At 49.7% G+C, this 19,245-nt stretch overlaps 1 protein-coding gene across 11 annotated transcripts in view; it reads right to left on the bottom strand.

Annotated features, from left to right (window-relative positions):
* Window positions 1-19,245, bottom strand: part of CACNA1D (calcium voltage-gated channel subunit alpha1 D) — a 320,771-nt gene that overhangs the window by 68,082 nt on the left and 233,444 nt on the right. For 10 of the 11 annotated variants that reach the window (XM_067754765.1, XM_067754769.1, XM_067754766.1 and 7 more), the window contains 10 exons: window positions 17,034-17,194; window positions 15,853-16,078; window positions 15,515-15,722; window positions 12,862-12,982; window positions 10,057-10,171; window positions 9,478-9,547; window positions 8,547-8,613; window positions 7,653-7,800; window positions 5,423-5,552; window positions 2,116-2,175 (listed from right to left, as the gene is read on the bottom strand). In XM_067754765.1, coding sequence (XP_067610866.1) covers window positions 2,116-2,175; window positions 5,423-5,552; window positions 7,653-7,800; window positions 8,547-8,613; window positions 9,478-9,547; window positions 10,057-10,171; window positions 12,862-12,982; window positions 15,515-15,722; window positions 15,853-16,078; window positions 17,034-17,194 — 1,306 coding nt within the window. The remainder of the gene's footprint in view (window positions 1-2,115; window positions 2,176-5,422; window positions 5,553-7,652; window positions 7,801-8,546; window positions 8,614-9,477; window positions 9,548-10,056; window positions 10,172-12,861; window positions 12,983-15,514; window positions 15,723-15,852; window positions 16,079-17,033; window positions 17,195-19,245) is intronic. The other variant, XM_067754767.1, reaches the window with a different exon arrangement.

The raw sequence follows: 19,245 nt of genomic DNA, 5'->3' as shown, positions 1-19,245 counted from the left end.
ATGGTTTTCCCAGGCCCCGTATTGCTCCTAACGGCCCTTACTGATACACCCATTTTAAAGGCTCCTCCAAGCCCAGCTACTCTAGCGTGTGCCAGGTGTGGCTCAGACGCCATCACCTGCTAAGTCACGGCCCTGAGTACCCGGAGCCCACACCGCAGGTTCCCCACTGAGCTTCCTGAACAAGGAGCTTACTGAGGAAGTGCTCCAGAATAAAAACTGCAGAGTACATGGAGTTACTGCTTCTTTAGAAAAACAGATGGGAGAAGCTTCAGATGAGTACAGGAGAGGAGAGGCAGAGCTGGGAGCTAATTATACTGGCCCATGTTGAACTGCCAATAATTAACCCTCTTTAACCTACAAAAAAAAGGCCACTTCAGATGGTTTAACCCCGTATCCAAACAGCCTTCCAAATCCTCCCCAGGCCACCAGGAACCACTCTTTCGAGGTCAGCTGTTTCTCAGAGACTCTGCATTTTCTGAATCCTTGTTTTAGCTCATTTTCCACTCTATGAGATACTTTCAAAATGAGAATTGATTTGGAAGATTTAAGTCACTGAGGCAAATCTATTAAAATTGAAAAGCAATAATTGTGGGTTTTTTTCTTTTAAATAAACCTGTATCTCTTTGCCCTGAAGCCCAAGAGAAACTAAATGCACTGAACAACTTAAAAATGTGGAAAGTAAAACCTCAATTAACCAGGCTAACAGGCTAAAGATAACATTTTCCTGTTCAGTTTGAGGAGAAGCAGAGGCCAGGTGAGCGTACGTGCACCTCACGCCCTGGGCCTTCTGCTCCAATGCCCATCACCGTGGAGACGGAGGCAGACTCTGCTCACTGACCGAGGCAGCATCTCACTTGGGACAACTGTCAACCAAATTTACTGGCCTAAAGGCAGGAAAATGAACTCAAATGTCTAGAAGATTTTTAACAAGGGTTTAAACAGAGGTTGGTTGGTTGGTTTTGTGCTAGTATTTTCAAAAAAAAAATAAAAGGAGAGAGAGAACATAACTAAATACCCTATTGCCTGGAATGTTAACTGAGGTTTCATTGTACAGAAGATTTTGTAAAGAGCCCAAGTTCCACGGTACATTTAAAATACATATTTTTTTCTTTTTTTTTTTGTCCTGAGATGCACACACAAAATCCCCAACATGGTTTAAAGAAACTGTGGTTCCAAGCCCTCATTTCCCAGCTTTTCTCTCCACTAGGAGATGACTGCCCTGACAGTTGTCCCAGGCCACGTTGTCCCAGCACTGCGAGGACGCATGCCCCTCGGCAAGTCTGGCGTTCTGGGCTCTCCGCTGTGGGTCTCCAGACCTCTGAGTACATAGGAACGAGCTCTCCCCAGGGTGGCTTCACAACCAGTGCACAAACCACATGCAGCAATGGCGACTGGCAACTCATGCATGGGCAGTACATTCCAGGCCCCCTGTCCAGAGGGTGCTCTTTCCGTTTGTGTAAATGTAAGCCCATCCATTAAAACAGATATATCTTAACACAAAGAGACCCACATTATCTTGCAAATCCTGTTGCAAGAAAATAGTGTGTTACTCTTTTAGGGCACTGAAAACATAATGCAGTCAAAGAAATGAGAAGAGAGACATTCCCTTCGCAGGAGAAATGCTTTTCCTCCGACTTTGATGTCAAGAAGGGTGGAAGAAAGTTCACACATAGTATTGTATCTGTTATCAGTTGACACATTTCAGAGGACATTAAAAAAGGAGCAAAATATAATTCCCAAACACTATTAGGAAGCCAAAGGAGCTCCTACATGCATTCAAAGGTTAAAAAGAAACAGCAAAAAACAAGTTGAATGGTTACAGGAAAAAAATCCTTTGGTTAAAAAAAAAAAAAGAAAAGCGGAGCTTGACCACAGAGGACAAAAACTGAAAATAGCCAAAAGCACGTCACGCGTCTTGGCCGTGTGTCACACACAGGAGCAGGCCCCTGAAACACACTCCTGTGGCACCTGTTACCTTCAAAACGATCTCAAATGCAAAAGTACCAGTGAAGACATAATCTGCATAACCTAGCATCTGGAAGGTAAACAGAGAATTGCCACCGTTATTGCTACCGCTGCTTTAGAGTACGCGAGGATCAATGAAAAAGCCATTACCTTCAACAGGATTTCAACAGTAAAGATGGCTGTGAAAGCATAGTCAAAGTAACCCAGTATCTGCAAGGCACAACACGTGGAGATGAGAAAAAGGCATCTGGACAAACCCCAGCAGCTACACGCCCACAAGCGGTCAGAGACCCGCTCTCCCGGGATACGCCTGCCACCCTGGAGGAAAGTGCAGACATGCTCAAAGGGCCCCACCTTGGTCCAACCAAGAACTTTGGGGATACTTACCTCCTGTAAGCACTCCGGGTGACCGTCCCCCGCCCCCCGGCCCAGCCTCGTGTTCTGGGCAGACAGAGGCTCACTTATGAAAGCACTATGCTGATAAGTAACTTGTGGCACCAGATAAATTAGTCTCACACACATTTTAGATTTTTAACTGCCTTTTTGGTAGAATGAAATATGCTGTCATTCAGCTGAACTTTGGATTGGAGGGAAAATGTAAACAAAGGTATTAGTGGCACCAAACGGGGCCACGTGTCCCCTCCAATTCCAGGCCATTCAATCAGGGAGCAAACGTCCTTCCCCCACCGATGTGCCGGGCTGGAGAAACCTGCAAGGAAGAGTTTCACTTATCATCTTCCTCCTGCCGGCTGCTCTGCATCTCACACTGCTCTCTCTCTCAAGGCAGGTGTTTTCCTTGCTGGGCCCATTCAAAGAACGGACTGACTTGGCCTCTGAATGATGGTTCAGGCCACTTTATCAGCATTCCTGAGAATACCGTCTCCTTCCAAGCAGTGGAGTCCTGCTAACCCCACCCCTTCAGGGGTCCCTGCTTCTCCTCAGAGCCATGGGGGCCGAAGGGCAGGCAGGTGGCCAGCAGTGGGGCTGTCTAAGGCTGCCCACAGAGACTCCGCAGCCACGAACACAGCAGCCGAGACTCTGCCACTGGGAGAGGCCGTCCGGGCTGCTTACCTGCAATGACAACTGGGCTCTGTGGTTCGGGGGAACTGAAGAGAGTGGCCCTGGAAGATAACCCGTGAAGCCTACCCAGGCCAACTCCGTTCATTTCACAGAGGTGGATGCTGAAAACGGGCAGCTGCTCAGGCCACGTGGCCAGTCTCTGCATCGCTGAGCGGGAAGCCAGGTCTCCGATGTGTCAGTCCAGAGCCGCGGGCCCTGCTGTGTCCGTGTGGGACCCACCCCAGGGGAGTCCTTACTACCGTTCCACTAAGGCGAGGACCTCTGTTTCAGAGGCAGCCCTCCTCGCTGAAGTTCTCTCTCTTCAGACAGCATTATTCATTTCCCAAACTGTTTCCATTTGGGGATTTATAAATTTTACTGGAACCCTTCTGTGTATCTGTGTTTCCGGCCAGGCAATGAAAGGTCTTTCCCAGTACACTACCAAGGCTGCCCACAGGGAGCCCTGCCCCCCCTCCTCAGCCCCTCCGAGGTCGCAGCAGGGCTGTGCCTGCTGAAAGCACGTGGGTAGCCAAGAATGACACAGCTGCCGACGAGCCAACAACTCAGCCTGGTACCCGGGGTCAGAGCTCTGGGATGCAGGGTGTTCTTTCCTCACTCTGCCTCCTTTCTCTTTTTCACTAATGAATCGGCTAAGGTTTTTTAAAAAAAGCACTGCGTGATATTAGTTATACGACGTATCTCAAGTAGTGAAGCTCGCAGAGAGAAAGCAGAATGGCGGTTGTCAGGGGCTGCGGGAGGTGGACATGGGTAAAGCTCCTGTCCTACAAGGTGAGTGAGTTCCAGAGATCTGCCATCCAACATGGTGCCCAGGGTTAAGGATACGGTCTTTTGTCCTTAAAATTTTGTCAAGGAAAATCTCATGTTAAGTGTTCTGACTACAGTCAAATAAAAACAGTGTGGTATTTTAAAAGCAAGACACACATACATATGTACATCTATTAAAAACGAATAATAACATTCTTGCGAAAAGTGGCAGGGAAATGAACCCATGGGGAAGTAATTACAATAAAAACTTAGAACGTGAGGCCCGCATGTAAATTAACTCTTTGTCAATCTGTGTTCTAGGACTAGCTTCTGACCTAGTCCATCACATAATGGTATTTTTTTCCCAAACAGCTTTTCCCCCTTGTGTCTCATCTTTAGGATGGAACCAGTGACACTGAGGGCCTTGTTGCATCTGAGTGTTTAGACAGCCTCGAGAATCTTAACAAAAGCCCTAACCTCTGAGTACAGATTGGGACAGGCTCAGGGCCTTCATCTTTACATCACCCACGCATGCTTTGAGGGGAAGGTCCTTTAATCTTTGTATCAGGGTGCTCGAGTTTCAGCAATCTGATAGATTGGGTTTGCCAGGCTTCAAACCAAGAGCACTGGAAATGAAAAGACAGCACAGGGCTTGGTTGTCACAACTGAAATCGTGGGACACTGATCTGGTGATTCGTCTAAATCCACAAATCTCTAAAAATCTCTTGTACAGAAAGAGGTACCAACCAGGCAAGGCAGCAACCCCTGACGGCCTCGCACACTTGCGGGCCTCCTTCCCCGGGCAGCTTTCTGGGCGATCATCTGAAACTACGCTACAGTACTGAGGCCGGGCAGCCAACAGGCTACCGTCCTCTGAAGCTGTCTTGCCTCTGGACTGTTCTCAGTGCTGACAGCTGACCTGCTGAGACTGAATTTCTCAGGCAGGAAGTGATTTAGGTACCAGTCTCTGACCAACATCGATGCTGGGGAAGGGAGCCAGCCCTAAATTACGAAACTGATTACAAGTACAAGACTAAACCCTCTGCTTGTTTTCTTTGTAAAGCCACCTCCTGCCCCAAACTAACCAAAACTTAGTTCTTCTCCACTGAACCCTTCAGGTCCACATCTGTCATCTCCCTAACTTGTATTTCTTGTCAGTAACAGAACCAAGTAGCTTTGCGCGTTTAAGTCTTCCTGCCAACCCTACATAAGAGCTCCCGGGCATGTGACACAGCTGGTTTCAATTTTACTTTCTCTCCTGCTGGATGCTGCCACCAGGCGGGAATCTCAAAATAGGTGTGCATGTGAGTTGGACCAGGGAGAGGGAAAGAGGGACCAAAATGCTGGCGGCGAGGAACGGAGAGGTAGAGGAGCGGAGGCCCTGAAAATACTCAGTTATCGCAGAATGTTTGAAACGAGGTATAAAATATTTGATTCAAGAAAGGTTTGTGCCCGTAAAACAAAACCTCTCTGGCACTGACAAACCTGAAACAAAATGCCTGCAGGTGAACAAGAGGCCCACTTGAGCTTTTGCCCTCATGGCCCCTGCAGGCCCTGCACGGATGCGGCCTCTGCCCAAGAGCTCAGCACCAACCCGGGGAGCCCCGCCCTGCCGTCCTCGCTGGGGGCTTACAGTGTTCCGGAAGGAGTGGCTGCGGATGGGGTCCTCGGCGGCGAGGGCAGCGCTGCTCAGCATGATGAAGACGAGGATAAGGTTGGTGAAGATGTGGTGGTTGATGAGCTTGTGGCAGCCCACGCGGATCCTGCGGGGAAAGCCGCCGCATGGACGCAGCCCCAGAAGGGCCCTCAGCACACTAGGGCCACTCCGCGTTGACGAACCAGGTGGAGGACGGCTGTCCCTGTGCCGCCCAAGCCCCGACCCAGCAAACGGACCCACCGGACCATCAGCCCCTGGAAACCCCAGGATGGCAGACCCCAAGTGTTCTGTACGGACACACCGCAGAGACCACTCACTGAGTCCTTAAAAGTGTGGACACTGTCCTTCTAAAGGTGAAGAGACTGAGCCTTCAGCCTGTGAAAGAACGTTCTTAAGGCGACCCAGCTATGGGAATTCCCCGGCGGTCCAGTGGTTAGGACGCTATGCTCTCACTGCCGAGGGCCCAGGTGTGATCCCTGGTCAGGGAACTAAAATCCCACAAGCCGAGCAGTGTGGCCAAAAAAAAAGGTGACCCAGATAGTAGGGACCAGGGGCAGATTTCCAATCCAGGTCTGAGGGTGACATATCCCCACCATAACATGAAGCCCAGCTGCTCCCTTTCCCTGCCTTGGAACAGAGACCAAGGTCAGAGCTCACGCCAACAGCTCAAAAAGAATGGAAGCAATCCCAGCAGTTGGGCTGTATCAGAACATGGCCACGGTAAGTGAGGCTTGGTGCAATCTCCCGTTATGTGGAGATTCTGTCATAAGTGCTATTTTTGCAGGGAGGAGGGGGAGTCGACCCACAACAAGAACTTCTGAGAAAGTCAAGTGAAAGTTACACCATCATGCAAGAATCTTAGAAGGATGCTACCGCGTGTGCCCAGCACCCCCAGCCCTGGCTCTCACAATGGCTCCACAGGCCATCAGAGCCTTTCCTGATGCCCCTGATGTCCCATGGGCTAGTTAGTTAGTGCCTGACTTCCCTTAGCCTCAATGTTTGACTTTAGAATTTAAAGATTATTTTTGTCTATAGAATACATGTAGGTTTTCCTTTGAAATGTTATTTTCACTTTAAAAACTGGAGTCCACTTTATATGAAGGTGACCCCTTGCTTCAAATCTTCCCTTTTGGGGCTGCTTAATGCTGGGATGTGGTCCCTGGAGGGCCTGCAAGCCATCAGCAGCTAGGGAAGGCCTTCCAGTGCTGTGAGGGCAGGAGTGCTCAAAGCTTTGGGGGGAAATCAATCCATTCCTCCAATATAGGCAGACGTAATGAGCTGTAGATGTCAGTGAGTCAGCTGAATAACTTTTTAAAAGAGATACCCAAACTGTCAACGGTGATGAAGACTACCACCCAGTCTTCGAGTCTGTAAGACTGCGGCCCCCCTTGCTTCCCACCTATGTCTCCCTGGAGCCTGTGAATTTATGGAGTTCTTTTGCCGACAGCCCAGAACTGCTTCTGCAATTCTAGAAACCTTTCCGGGAGCCATCGATCCCCCCTGGCGCTTCACTCCTTCCCGGATCATTTGAAACCTAGAAACCAGCTAGTAAATACACATCTTCCTCTTACAGTACTTGTGAGTAATTACCATGTTCCTGGTGAGCACCTGATCATTTCAACAAGAGAAATGCATTTTAAGCAGGATATCAGGGAGCTGAACTGAACAGCTACCATCTATACAATTATTACTTTATCACCATCAAACTCAATAGGGAAAAGTAATCAACTAAACTGGATCTCTGGGTGAAGATACTCTGCAGAAGTTGGTCAAAATCCTCATCCCCCACAGCATCTTAACAGAGGCCCCCCTCGTGAAGAAATGGTCCTTTGGATGGAAAACACTTCACAAGTGACGACTCACGGCACACCAGAGCTGTGGGCTCTGACCAAGCCACAGTATTGCACCACTGCTGCCCCAGTGCAGGGGTTGGTGGGGAGGAGAATCTGGAACAGCACTTCTCCCAGGACCTGGTCACACCCCTAAGCCCCTGGTCCAGGCACAGGAAGGCTAGGAAGAGATGCACAGGGGGCAAAGGCAAGGCTGGAGCAGGACAGGGGTCCGAGGGGGCTTGGGGGCCCTGACGCTCAGGCGCAGAAAGGGGCTGAGAACCATCTTCCCTCACCCCATCCCCAGCCACCCTCTAGCAACCTGTAGGGTCCTGGGGGAGACGGGGCAGCCGTGCAACTAGAAAGGGGATATTTACGGGTTGGTCTTGCTAAGAATGAAGAAAGCGCTCCCTTCGGGGATGGGGGTGATTTTCTCTTTCATGTTCAACTCAGACATTCTTCGAGGACGGGGGCCAGCAGGAACCTCGGGTTCATCCTCTTCCTCCTCCTCTTCCTCTTCACCTACTTTAAAGGAGACACTTTTTTTTTAGGCGTGAAATAAACAAAGACTGCATTTGGGTTTCCATGGTCGTCCTCAATTTCACATGAATATTTGGCTTAAACGTTAACATCGTCTATCAGCTTCCATTAATCAAAACCCTTCCAAATCCGAACGGAGAGTATATGGGGGCGGGGAGGGGCTGAGAAGCGGCCGTCTGGTGAGCATGCGTAGCTGTGGGAATGAGGCCCCAGCAGTTTAAGGTCTGAGCGAAGGTGAAGGTGGCAGCTGTGGGATTCTCACTGCCCATCCCCCCAGCACCTTGCTGCTTCCCCAGCAACCTCCGTGCTCAGCTTCAGCCTGAAAAGCTGTGTGGGGTTTCAAGGCACACACAGGCCCCCAGGCTCCCTGATTCCACGGTCCCTCCTGTGTCAGCCAGTAAAGGCCCCCAGTCGAGGTGAAAGTATCAGGTGAATGTTGATAACTGGCCGTCTCCTAGAGAGATGTCCCAGCCCAGTGTGGGCTTGCCCTGCTCCACCTGCACGTTCTCTCCCCACCCCCCCGGAGCCTAAGTTACATGAGCCGCCTGCAGCCACGAGGAAAAGCAGAGCTAACCGGCCCACGAGGGGACTGCACCCGTGGCCTCGGCGGCCTCGGCAGCCCCGCGTGCGCCCAGCTGGGCCACCAGCCGCAGACTCAGCCGCTGATCAGAGTGAGAGCAAAGACACGTGGCTCACGCGCTGAGAGCCTGTCTCGGGCCTCCGCCACATACCTGGCACATCACAAGGCGGGTAGGGGTCTTTGTCCTCATCCTCTTCTCGGTAGTCATCGATGGTGACCTGGGAAGACAGAGAGGTCTTGGGAGGAACGGAGACCGACTTAAATGTACTCGAGAGGGGCGAGTAAAGGCTCAACCCTGCCGTCCAGCAAGGGGCAGAGGAATTGTCTCCAGAGTGTGCGCTGTATGTAAGTGTGTCGGGACAGCAGGTGCCCCCAGATGGTGACCCTGCTGAAAACAGAAGGTCTGAGGGCAGAAGAGGAGTAAACTGGTGTAACCCCTGCCCAGCCAGGGACAGCCAGCCCCACCCATGCCTCTTCCTCTCCCAACACTGGCACCCACGCTACATGAGAACTGCCTTACGGATTCCTGCCACCCCGCCAGACTGAGAGCCCCACGCACGCAGGGACCTCGCTGGTCTTGGCCGTTCCCGGTCCTCAGTATCTGACACACAGTCACCACTCAAAAAGTATTTACTGACTCACTGAATAAATGAACAAATTAATGAAAAATCCAGAGCTGACACGGTGCACAAAGTTTCACAGTAGGGCCTTAAGCGCCCAGACCCTCTGATCCTGAGACACCCGCACTCTGGGGACAGACATCTTTCAGCAATCCTTGATTTTAATCCCCACTGAGAAGATACTGACACAGGTCAGGCCTGACCACATCATTCCAATCAAGAAAAAATAAGCGGTCAGACCAGTTCAGTATGCATCATACCAGCTCTCTGGTGAAATACCGTTAACAACCAGCTAAGCGCCTTAATTCACTCAGACACCCCTGGAAAGCCAGTGTCTATGACGGGGTGCCACACTTCCACTACTCCATAATACCACACACAGCACTGTCATGGTGTAAAGGGTACATTTACGGTGACATCAACAGAATCATTTTGAAACAAAGTGGAGGATGTAACATCTACCTTGTTGTCGCTGTTGGCTATCTGGTTGATTTCTGGTTTGTTGTTCTTTTTATTTTCCAGGCTTTCTTTTCTACAGAGAAGAGGAGAGAACAAAAAAAAACCCACGTAACCATACTGCTTTGTATAAAAAAGCTAATCAGGATTCTGAATCAACAGTGGCCCAGTGAAGGACGGAAGGTAATTGGAAACAACCCTAATAGCAAGAACACAGCACAACCCACACCCAGAGCTTCCTGTTCACCTCACTGCACTGGATTCATTACACAGATCATCTTATTACAATTCTCATCCAAGAGCTAATCAGCATTGAACGCATCATTTATTTTATGACGCCAAAACTAACTGCAGTGATTCGTTAAGCGTGGGGACGCGTGACTCCTACTCTCAGCTCCGAGGGCCTGGGTTCTGCCCAAGAGTCCATCCTCTTTGGTCGGCCTCACAGGACCAGCCAGGATCGCCACAAAGCAGCAGCACAGGAGCTGCAGCTGCTGTGGAGCCGGGCGCCCCGGCAGGCCCCACCTGCGAACGGCTCCTTGGGGCAAACCCCTCGGCAAACCGCCCAGGTGAAAATGGGGTTACCTGGCAATCTTCTTCCTTTCCTTTTCCTCAGCTTCCTCTTTCTGAGCAGTATTCAAACTTTCAGCATCTGCCAAGTTGTCTACAGCGATGGCCAAGAAGACATTCAGTAGAATATCTAATTCGAAAATGTTAAGGAGGAAACACGGTTCTAAATGCAGCTACACACGGTCAGTAATGGCAATGAAACGCCCCCGTGTTCAGGAGGCTGGTGACAGGTAACTGTCCCCTAGTGCTATGTTCACTTGGTAAAGCTAGGAGACCAGAGTCCCATTGTTTTTCAAAAAGAACTAGAACCTGTAGAAGATAAGCTGGTCAAAAACAAAATTAAGATTCACCAAAACCCATGAAAACCTACAAACGCCAACATTCCCCTTCATGCGTGTGCATGTATGTGCTTGTGCACATGTGTCTATACATCTAGGGGTCTATGGCTATGACACACATTGCATAAAACAATCTATAACATAAGCGTGTTGTTTTTATGCATTTTGCATTTCGCTTTATGCATTTTGTTTTCTTTCTTTTAAAACACTCACACCCACAACATATCTATCTGGGGTGTCCTTTCCAAATAAGACCCTGCAAAGGCTACACATTATTCAAATGATGATCCCGTTGCACAAGGCAGCCGGAGCCTTTCTTATTTGAAATGACCTTCCGAGTCTGTGAATACCTCGTTCATTCGTTCATTCCACAAACACTGACTGACTCCAGCACGCCTGCCTTATTGCCCGATGGCTCTGGACCGCTCCTCTGCATTGTCCCCCGGTGGCTGTATCTTAGACTATTGTGGTTGAATTTCATTTTTGCAAATAGTAGAAAGTTAGGTGACTGAACAAGTTATCAGGTTTTTGGCTCTTACTATAATGTTCTGTGTGTGGTTTCCTTGAATGACTGAAAAAAATATCCTGAATAACGTTCCCAAATCAGACGATGCCTGTTTCTTACTTGTTAGCAGTTAAGTACATTTTGGAGAAGCACAGGGATCAGAGGGCAATAAATAGGTCAAAACGACTCCCTTCTCTGACTGATGCTTCCCTCTAGCTGACGTACCGCCACCTGCGTGCAGGACAACGGGAGCCCAGGGACCCCAAGACAGGAGAGGCACAGCACGGCCCCACACACCCTCTGCAATCTGAACTCTCAGGCAGGTTGCTGAACATGTCCACAAACGTAACCTAACAAGGCGCTGGTAATGAGCAGCCTTCCAGGGGATGTCATGCTCGACCTATTCAAGTCTTTAAAGAGGATAGAAATGTGAGTGGATTCTATGAAGGCTCTCAAAACACCTTTTATACAGTAGGATTATTTTTTAACAGAGCAGCAATGAGCCTGGGGAAGCAGTTTGTCCTGGGCTTGGCGATGGCTTGGCAACACGAGCTCTCCTCTGACAGACGTGGGGTAATCACGGCTCAGAAAACAATTAGTGCTGGGAATAACTGCACTGAGAATCCCTACTAATGACTGCAACGAAGAAATACTGCATCTCTAGTCTTACAATGACACTAGATTCTTTTAGGTAGTAGAAAGAAAATGCAGAGTAATAAACCACAGGAAAATCTTACAAGTTTGTAACAGGTGGTTTCAAAGAGCAAATACCCATTATCTGTTTTTAGAAGCATTACCCACCAGACCCTCCTAAACAATGGTGTGCTGTGGAATCTATTTGAAAATATCTGTCAAGCACCTCTGATGTGCCAGGCACCGTTCCAGGTGCTGGGGACATGGGAGGAAACAGGACAGATTGGAGTCCAAGCTCCCAAGTAGCGTCTATTCTAGCTGGGGGCGGGGGGGGGGGGGCAGAACATAAACTACTTAAGGATTTCAGAGAGTGACACATGTACTACAAAGAAAACACAATATCTAACTGGAAAGTGGCCAGGGAATACTTCTCTGCAGATTAGGGCCAGTATACGGCTGTGGCCTAAAGAATTAATCACGAGAAGAGCAGAAAAAGAAAATACTGATCATTCACTTAACAAACACTGACCAAGGGCTGTGTGTGCATGACCCTGTGGTGTAAGCCACGAGACATGCGAATACAAAAAGAGATCGCTGACTCAAGAAGCTTCTCATCTAGTTGGGAAGATGGAGAAATGCCACCCCAGACTCCAGCAGGACCCACAGGCAGTAAGAGGCATATGCAGACAGCCGGGCAGGGGGAGCAGGGTGGTTCCCTGCAGCAGGGCTGTTGGAGCTGCATGAGAGACTCCTAGCATTTCTCTGTGTTGAAAGAGGGACTTCCACATAATACACTGAAGAACAAAGCATTGTCCCCATAGGTTTGCACTGGGGTTTCCACCCTGAAGAAAATTCACTAACAAGCCAGAGAAGATACAGCTCAAGGGATGTTGTATGAAATTAAATTTGTTTTCCTCCTCTTAATCTGTCTTACCTCAATTTGATTACAAGCCAGCCAAAAGAACCTGGAAGCTAGAGGGACATTTTTCCTCCCTACACCCTCAAGGGTGATGGCACGGGGAGCAACAGGGCTTTGTCCTAAGTCACGCCTTGGGACCTGTACAGGAGATGGGACGTCACGCCGAGTGGGTGGCCACTGGTGCAGCCCACGTGCCGTCTCAGGCTCCCTCCCATGGCTGCTCTCATTCCTCAAAGCCTAACTGAGACTCTGCTTCTCCTGTGCTGCCCTAGCAACAGCGAAGGAGGGCACAAGAGTGAGGTGAGGGCACTCACCTCCCCACCACCACGGCTACCACCATCGCCACGGGGAAACTCAGAGAGGAAGACAGCAAACACGACAGGGACAACAAGGCGGCCCGGGTCAGCCTGAAGGCTGAAGGATACAGTTACCACAAATGAAGAGGATGATGAAGTAGATGCAGACGATCATTCCCGAAGACGACGGGCCCCCGTATGCCATAATGCCATCATACATCACAGCGTTCCAGTCTTCACCTGTCAGAATCTAAGAAGCCAAAACTGGGATCAGCGGGCAGGTGGACTCACAGTTCCCACGGTTCTCCCAGAGCTCCTGGGGGCTGCCCGTGTCTGGTGTACCTGCCTTGCACAGTTCAGTTTGCACTGAACAAACGCATCTGTTATCCTATAGTTTTTTAAGTGTCATGCTTAATCACATAAATACATGAGTTAACTCTTCTGCTGAAAATAAAATAGCATTCCATGTAAGGCTTGTGTACCCTTTGACGACACCCCAGCCCATTCGGCCCGCTCCCCAGGAGCATGCTGTCGGTGTGTCTCTCCAGGACCTTTGTGCATTTAAACACGTATATACCTACCCAGAGAAAACGGGCCGTACAACCAAATAGAAATTTGGCAAATGGTTTGACAAGGCGAAGCAATTCACAGAAAAGGAACTATAACTGGCTCCTGCCCACCTGAGAAGACATTCAACGTCACTCCTGACAACAGTAATATCAATTAAAACTACAATGAGATACCATTTCCATCTACCAGACGGGCAGTAATCAAAACGTCTGAACACTCACTATGGTGAAAGGGAGTTAGGCAATGGGCGGTCCCCACACCCCATCGCCGGAGGATGAACTACCACAGCCTTGAAGACAATACTTGGGCAAGGGCGTCAAAGTTAAAAATGGACACACACCCTTTAAACCAGCAATTCCACTTGGGGGAATTTATCCTACAGACCTACTGTCACACACGTGCCCCATGGTGTATCTTCAAGGTCATCCACTCAGCCAACACGAGACGCAGTGGAATATGCATCAGCAGGGGACTGGACCCGTGAACTCCGGCACACCCACACCACAGAACAGAGCAGCATCGAGAAGGAGGCGGCAGCTTTTTATGGACCAGTAAAGAAGGTTCTTAAGGACACGTTAGTTGTTAAAAGGAAAGATGAAAAAAAGCATGTAGGATGAGCTACCATCTGTAGGTGGATAGGCAGGTAGCTATGTTTATTTACATCTGAGAAAGTACACTGGGAGAGCACCGAAGAATCTGCTTAACGGTGGTTGCCTCCGACAACGGGAAGTCGGTGGCTGGCTGGGAGGGAGACGTGTCACTTTATATGCTTTTTTAACATTTGAATTTTGTGCCGTGCACACGTACTACAAAAACCACTGCCACCATGCAGGTTTCTCTGAAAGTACCAAAAAAAAAAAAAAAAGACTCATCAGTGGCCAAAAATTAAAACTGAGTTATATTATACTTTATTGCTATAGGCCAGGCCTAGAACAGTGACAGTAATTCCATTCACTTCGAAACATCCAAGTAGGAAAGAACCTTAGAGATCATTCCCTAGGCTCTCATTTTTCAGAAAATAGTGACTTTCCAAGGTCACAGAGCTGAGCACTGGAGGAACCACCGTGGGACGTCCGTGTCCACTGCCCCTCCCGCCAGGCCTTCCCCCGTCTCCCGCAGGACTCGCTGCTGGCATCGCATGTGAAAAGCAACAAGGACAGATGAGGGCAACAAGGGCGCTGCGTGGCTTGTGGGATCTTAGTTTCCCGGCCAGGGATGGAACCCACGTTCCCTGCAGTGGAAGCACGGAGTCCTAACCACTGGACAGCCAGGGAATTCCCAGGCAGATGGGTCTTTTTTTTTTTTTTTTTTTTTTTTTTTGCGGTACGCGGGCCTGTCACTGCTGTGGCCTCTCCCGTTGCGGAGCACAGGCTCCGGACACGCAGGCTCAGCGGCCATGGCTCACGGGCCCAGCCGCTCCGTGGCATGTGGGATCCTCCCGGACCGGGGCACAAACCCACGTCCCCCACATCGGCAGGCGGACTCTCAACCACTGCGCCACCAGGGAAGCCCCAGATGGGTCTTTTAAATCTACCTGCCAGGCTCTAAGGAAGGGCTTCAGCTCACAATACACAAGGTGGGGGTTTGGGACACCTCAGCTTACAGCCAGCTGGGGTGGAGAGGCTGGGCCTCTGCGTGCAGGGCCACCTGTGAACCTCTGACACTGCTGCTCCCTTCTCAGCCCGATGCCTGCAAAGGCCCCAACAGCAGAGACATCCTGAGTCTGTGTGTCCTCATTACATCACACGAGGGAGGACAACAAAGGGCCAGAAAGCTGTCACAACTCTTTAATCACCCTGATTCCTCTGACTATACACCAAGGCACGAGGGCTTTAGAAGTCACTTCTCTGCATAAATCCATTATAACCAGGATTACAAAACTTGCCTGCCGCCAAAAATTAGCAAAGGACAAGAAGAGGATTTTAGAGCCTATGTCACAGGAACCTCAGAAACCTCATACAATCAAACACAAATTTTTGGCTGATTATTTCGGAATACAACTAGTGGTCTCACAAAAACGTGAAATCACAGCACACAGGTCGGGAGTGAGATGCAAAACAAATGACTTAAATGGCACAAAATTAATCAGAGTGTTATTAGGGCAGAGGTTACTAATGCAATAACAATGGAGTGTTTTGTCTTATTGATTCGTGGACAGATGAGAAGGCACGCCCTAAGGTGCAGCCCAGGGAAAGGATGGCGGGGGACCCACCTGGAACACCGTTAGAAGCGCTTGAGGGAAATTATCGAAGGTGCTCCGCTTGGTTTGAGTTTCGTCAAAATTAAACTTGCCGCCGAACAGCTGCATCCCCAGCAAGGAAAAGATGATGATGAAGAGAAAAAGCAGCAGCAGCAGCGAAGCGATGGACTTCATGGAGTTTAACAAGGATGCCACCAAGTTGCTCAGGGAGGTCCAGTGCCTGCAAGTCAAGACAAGCGGGTGAGCCCAGAGCGCCACCTGGGATGGAGCAGAAGGTCCCCCAGGCGGCGACAGGGCTGACCACCACCCACGTTCAGAAAACACCTGCAGTGAGATGTGCACGTCCTCACCTGGTCACTTTGAAAATTCTCAGGAGCCGCACACAGCGAAACACAGAGATGCCCAGAGGAGACATGATTTCCAGTTCCACCAAGATCGTTTCCGTGATTCCTCCACACACCACGAAGCAATCAAACCGATTGAAAAGAGAGACGAAATATGCCTGCAGACCCAAGCTGTACATCTTTACAAGCATCTCGCAGGTGAACAGAGCCAGGAGGACTTTGTTAGCGATATCTAGAAAGACAAAGGGGCACATGTCCTCGGGATCTCATCATGGGAGTGGCTCTGACCTCTCCCTCCCCGCCTCCCTCTCACCAGCCACTGCCAGAAGTGCCCCAAGAACCTCTGCCCTTGTCTTTGCTCTTGCCCCAGTTACAGAAATGCAGCAAGAACGCTTATGGTCTGCTCGTCTGTCAGGCTCTGGTCCTACTTCTGGCTACTACCCAGACGTGTGCCCCTTGGAGAAGTTCCTCGGTTTCTCTGGGCCTCAGTTTCACTGACTGTAAAGTGGGGAGGGGCAGTTTACCACATAATCTCTGCTACTTTCGAGGCCTAAAAGCCTACAATTCTGCATTGAGGTCATCACGTGGTTTTTGTTTGTTTGTTTCAATCAGTAACAAAAAAAAATCTGTCGGATCTTCCTTACAGCGCCATGATCTAAGAAGCAGTTGCCTATCAGGGTCACTTCAGGAAATGCCACCCAGCAGGCTGGAGAGTCAGACAGAAACAGATTTGAGTTGATGTCAGGCAGGGCTTCACAATGGCTCATAACTGTCGAACTCAGAATGGGATGAGCTCCCGTACCACCCTGCTGGGGCATTCGAGGTAGGTGAACAGCCACCGCTTGCCAAGAAAACTACAGAGGAAAATAAAGCTTCCAGTGGAGACGGGGAGAAGGGATGATGAGGTCCCTTCCAGCTGCCTGATTCCTTGAGCCCAGGTTGTCACAGGGTTAAGACAACGAGCTGCTCTGGAGTCATCAGCTTCGAGGTGCTTCACGCACCACATGGCACAGACCGCACCCCCTCTCCAGGTGCGCCCTGTGCTTGGTTCTGCCGCCTTCCAAGCTACTGCTCACTGGAAATGGTCCTGGATGCTACCCTATGTCCATCAGAAAAGACTAGACTGCAGTCAGACAGCCTCAGGGATCCCCTATTCGGAACAGAAAGAGAACGGCTTCTGCTTATACCTTGAATCTGTGTCAACCAGTCAGGCTGGTTGTAGTGCTCAGAGGAAATGGTTAAGGTGTTGAGAAACACCAGGACAATAACCAGCCAGTAAAACGTGACAGACTTCACGGCAGCCCTACACCTTCTGCGACTGAAGCGGTTCCAGCGGCGCCAGCGTCGGCTGAAAGAGAAGCAAACGTCACTCCCTGGATGACAGATGCAGCACCTGATCAACATCACTGAGGAGTAACTGCACTCTGGAGGTCCCAGCTGGGGTCAGGGTGCAGGGAGGAAAGATGAGAACAAATGGCATAGAAATGACCAGACCTCGTAAGACAAATTACTTTGGTTTTAAAATGCAACTTTTAAAAGCACAGTCTTGACTTGATCATGCTATCAGTTTCCTTCCTATGGCTTTAGATAACCCCATAATCTGTCATATGCAGTCCTCAAACCATTAGGAAATCTAGATACTCACAGAATCATGAGTTCGTACACATATGCAGTTCACATGCCCACCTCGAGGCACGTGGATCTGTCCGAGCTCTCAGGGCAGAGAGACCAGCTTATCATACACATCTCTCGCAGCACCTCAGTCATCATGTGGAATTTACCAGGCAGCGAAGTGCTCCCAAACCCGAGTTTTCCTTTTAGGGAAACTTTCAGTCCTTTCTTAAATCTGGAGGTTCCTCTGGAGCCGGAGAGAGCTGTCGACGTTGAGTACTCCTGAGTCATCAGGTGCCCTTTCTAACTAGGGATGCTCAAAATACACCTTCAGGAGAAGAGCTAATATTGAATCATGTTTCCATACAAATAGAATGAGCTGAGCCAAAAAGACAAGTAGCGTGTCCTCTACCAATTCGCAGCTGCAGTACGTAATTAGAGAAAGTATTCTTTCCCTTAGCCCGTCTCCCTATAGGAAACGTTCCCTGCCACAGGATGGCTTGGTGAAGGGGGTCCCAGGGAAGGGCAGGCCGAGTGGCAGTGTCAGCTCTGTCTAGCCTGTGCTCAACGATGGGGGGTGGTGGGCGCTTCCTTTAGGTGCTTGAGTCAGAAGAATCTCCAGGCTGTGTCCAGGGCTGTAGCCCTGGCCGACTCAGCTGCACCGATCTGCTAAGAACACTGTAACCCAGGGGCCAAAGAAAGAGTTGTGCCAGCTCTTTGGCAAGACCTGGAACAAGCAAAGTGCATCTGGTTACTGCTCTTGCTATGTGGTTTCTGATGGTAATGGCAGCTGGAAATATGATAACCAGCATAGAAGAAGTCCACTGAGGACACTAAAAACTGTCCCCACAAGACTGGGTTTCTCCTGTGATGCATAATTCAGTACACATAAGCAAGGCGGCCTGAACAAGATCCAGCCTTGGTGGGTCTATTCACGCTGCAGTGACAAGTCACAGATGTCTCCCAAATCTCGGGGACTGTCTCATCCCCACAAACCCGGCACTAGGCACGTGGAGGTGAAGGCATGGTCCATGGCCCCTGTCCTTGAACAGTATACCGGGCTGTGGCAGGTAATTATAAATCCACACCAAGTGTTACACCCAGGGTACTGGGTACAGGAGCAAAGAGAAGGGAGCTGCAAGGGATCTTTGGAAGAGTCGGGGAAGGCTTCTTCAAAAAGCTGAGGTCTGGGCTGGCTCTCGATAGCTGAGCAAGAGTTAGCCGGGGGGAGAGGGCAGGGCACTCCACTCAGCTCCCCCAAAGAGACTTGGATGGGAAGAACGGGAGTGTGTGGTACACTTGATGGCTTGAAAGCAGTCCAGAATAACAAAGTGCAGAGTCTGGGAAGGGTGTCAAAACATGAGACCATGTTTTGGTGAGCTGGGGGCCAAATTATGAAGGAATTTAAATGCCCTCTGGCAACACGAAGTCCATGAAAGGGCTTTTAATTTTTTTTCTTTCTTTTTTTTTTTTTGGCCGCGCCCCACAGCATGTGGGATCTTAGTTCCCTGACCAGGGATTGAACCTGTGTCCCCTGCATTGGGAGTGCGGAGTCTTAACTGCTGGACCGCCAGGGAAGTCCCTTTTTTTTAAGTCAGGTTTACTGAGATCTAATTCACGTATGGTAAAATTTACTCTATTTAGTTCTACAGTTTGTAACCACAATCCAGATGTAGAATATTGCCATCACTCAGTAAAATTCCTTCATGACACTTTGCAGTTAATCCACTCTGCTCACCCCAGCCCCAGAAACCACTGATTCGTTCTCTTTCTCTATTATTTTGCATC

Source organism: Pseudorca crassidens, chromosome 10 (genome assembly GCF_039906515.1).
Source record: "Pseudorca crassidens isolate mPseCra1 chromosome 10, mPseCra1.hap1, whole genome shotgun sequence".
NCBI lineage: Eukaryota > Metazoa > Chordata > Mammalia > Artiodactyla > Delphinidae > Pseudorca > Pseudorca crassidens.
The sequence above is the reverse complement of the archived record's forward strand: the minus strand, read 5'-3'. Positions and strand labels throughout refer to the sequence as shown.